Source organism: Henckelia pumila, unplaced genomic scaffold (assembly GCF_033568475.1).
Source record: "Henckelia pumila isolate YLH828 unplaced genomic scaffold, ASM3356847v2 CTG_111:::fragment_3, whole genome shotgun sequence".
In the NCBI taxonomy this organism is placed as follows: Eukaryota; Viridiplantae; Streptophyta; class Magnoliopsida; order Lamiales; family Gesneriaceae; genus Henckelia; species Henckelia pumila.
The window spans coordinates 277501-279681 of NW_027331762.1; the positions used below are offsets into that span (position 1 = coordinate 277501).

Below are 2181 nucleotides of genomic sequence, written 5' to 3' on the forward strand. Positions count from 1 at the left end.
AAGCCAATACATACAGATGTCCTCACAATGTCTAAAGGCAAAAGTTAATTTGCTAGATTGTTGGTTGAAATGGATTCGTCTCAGCCAAGAATTTACGAATACCCACTGTTACTTCCTAATGGAATTTTGACTACCCTATGATTTGTGTACGAAACAGAGCCTAAATATTTCTCAAAATGCAATTCTCTCGGCCATAGTTTGGATCAATGCCGTTGGTACAAGCCCCCACTAGTTGATGCTAATATTGATGGTGGTAATCCTAATAGTAAGCAACCTATGGAGGGACAAAATAAGCCCCGTAGCAGATCCCGGGGGGCTGGTAAAAGAGGTAATAGTAGGCCACGAGGAGGTGGACATGGATATAGAGGAGGGCGCAATGGCCCTCAAGGTAGAGGGAGAGGCCGTGGCCCCTTTGGTGATGATCGTGGGCCTGCTGGGGGTGGAAATACGGTTTACCCGGGCACTGTTGAAGGCACGGGTGATAATGAAATGGAAAGGGCTGGGGAAAATTGCAATGAACAACCTGTTGAAAAATTAGATGAGAATTTGGATGAGGATGGGGTGATATTTGAAGTCCCAGATGCGAATGGCAATGGGAAGATTGTGGTTGAAGTTTTCGAAGGGGATAGTGATAACGAAGGCTTTGAAACAGTGGTAAGCAAGGGCACCAAGAAAGCAGTGAAGTATCTCAAGCGATTAATTAAGGGATGCAGCTCGGGGAGCTCTAGCTCTAGCATGACCGAGTACATTGAGGTCAACCCAAGAACCTGGTTACCGAATATGACTGCGAAATCTTTCCTACTGAACAATGCACAAATCAGGGCCCGACGACTTAAAGTTGTCGATCGCTACCCATGAAGATTGCATGTTGGAATGTGAGGGGCCTCAACAAGCCCCTCAAACAGAAGAATGCTCAGGGAGTGTTGAAGAAACACAATTTGAGTATTCTTGGGTTACTTGAAGTCAAGATTAAGCCTAATCTTTTGGATCGTATGATGGACACTAAGTTCCCGGGGATGTGCTTCTTACACAACTTCCATGTGTGTCCTAATAGCCGCATTTTGATCATGTGGGACTCTAAGATGGTACAATTGGATCTTCTGGAGATGACTGATCAATTTATACATGTGACAGTCAGCTGTCTTCATACTCATAGGATTTTCCTGGCCACCTTCGTGTATGGTTGGAACTCGATGGTGGCCAGAAGACCTCTTTGGGATTTTTTGCTTAGTAGGGGAGATGTTATTGACCTTTCGTGGATTCTGATGGGTGATTTTAACTGTGTTAGGCACCCTTATGAGAAAATGGGAGGTGTGCCGGTTGCACCTAGGGAAATGGCAGACCTTAGGAACTGTATTGCCAGACTTGAGCTCTCAGATGTTAACCATGTTGGGTGTTTCTTCACCTGGTTTAGTTTGGCCGTATCGTCTAAACTGGATAGAGTTATGGTTAACCACATTGGACTGAATCCAACTTGGATGTTTTTGTGGATTTTGTTGCTCCTGGAGTCTTCTCTGATCACTCTTGCAGCGTTATCACCATATTCAGAGATCATAGTCGTAGGGCTACCCCCTTCAAATTCTTTAATATGTGGATGATTCATCAAGACTTTCAGATGATTGTTCGAGATAACTGGTTTTATGGAGGGGGTAGCACTGCGCAGTTTGTCATCAAGAAAAAAATGAATGGTATGAAAAGAGTCCTTAAGCAACTCAATGACATGCACTTTAGCCACATTTCGAGCCGTGCTAAGATCGCTAATGAGAAGCTTGTAGAAGCTCAAAGCAGGGCTCTCAATGGGGATGGGGTGGATAACAGTATTGTTGAGTTGAGGAGGAGGGCGGAGTACCTTCTTGAGGCTGAGCGATTATTCCTATCCCAAAAAGCTAAGTGCGAGTACCTCAAGCACAGTGATAGATGTTCAAAATTCTTTTATGGTATGATCAAGCGGAACATCAAACGTAATAAGATTGTGGCTCTCACCCTTAGAGATGGTTCTACTTCGGTGAACCCGAATGAGATTGCAGATGAATTTGTGGGATATTATAGGAACCTTTTTGGGGTTGCCACGGATAGAGAAGCTTTGGATGAATCAATTTGAAAGAGTGGGTGCCCGGTGAGCCAACTTGTGGCTAAAGGCTTTGATGACTCTTTGTATAAACAATCTTTTGTCTAATATAA

The 2181-nt window shown here is 44.0% G+C and overlaps 1 protein-coding gene across 1 annotated transcript; it reads left to right on the forward strand.

Annotated features, from left to right (window-relative positions):
• Window positions 1-854: 854 nt before the first annotated feature.
• On the forward strand, window positions 855-1598 carry LOC140870611 (uncharacterized). Its single transcript, XM_073273026.1, has one exon. The coding sequence runs from the start codon at window positions 855-857 to the stop codon at window positions 1596-1598; it is 744 nt and encodes a 247-aa protein (XP_073129127.1).
• The last annotated feature ends 583 nt before the right edge of the window (window positions 1599-2181 follow it).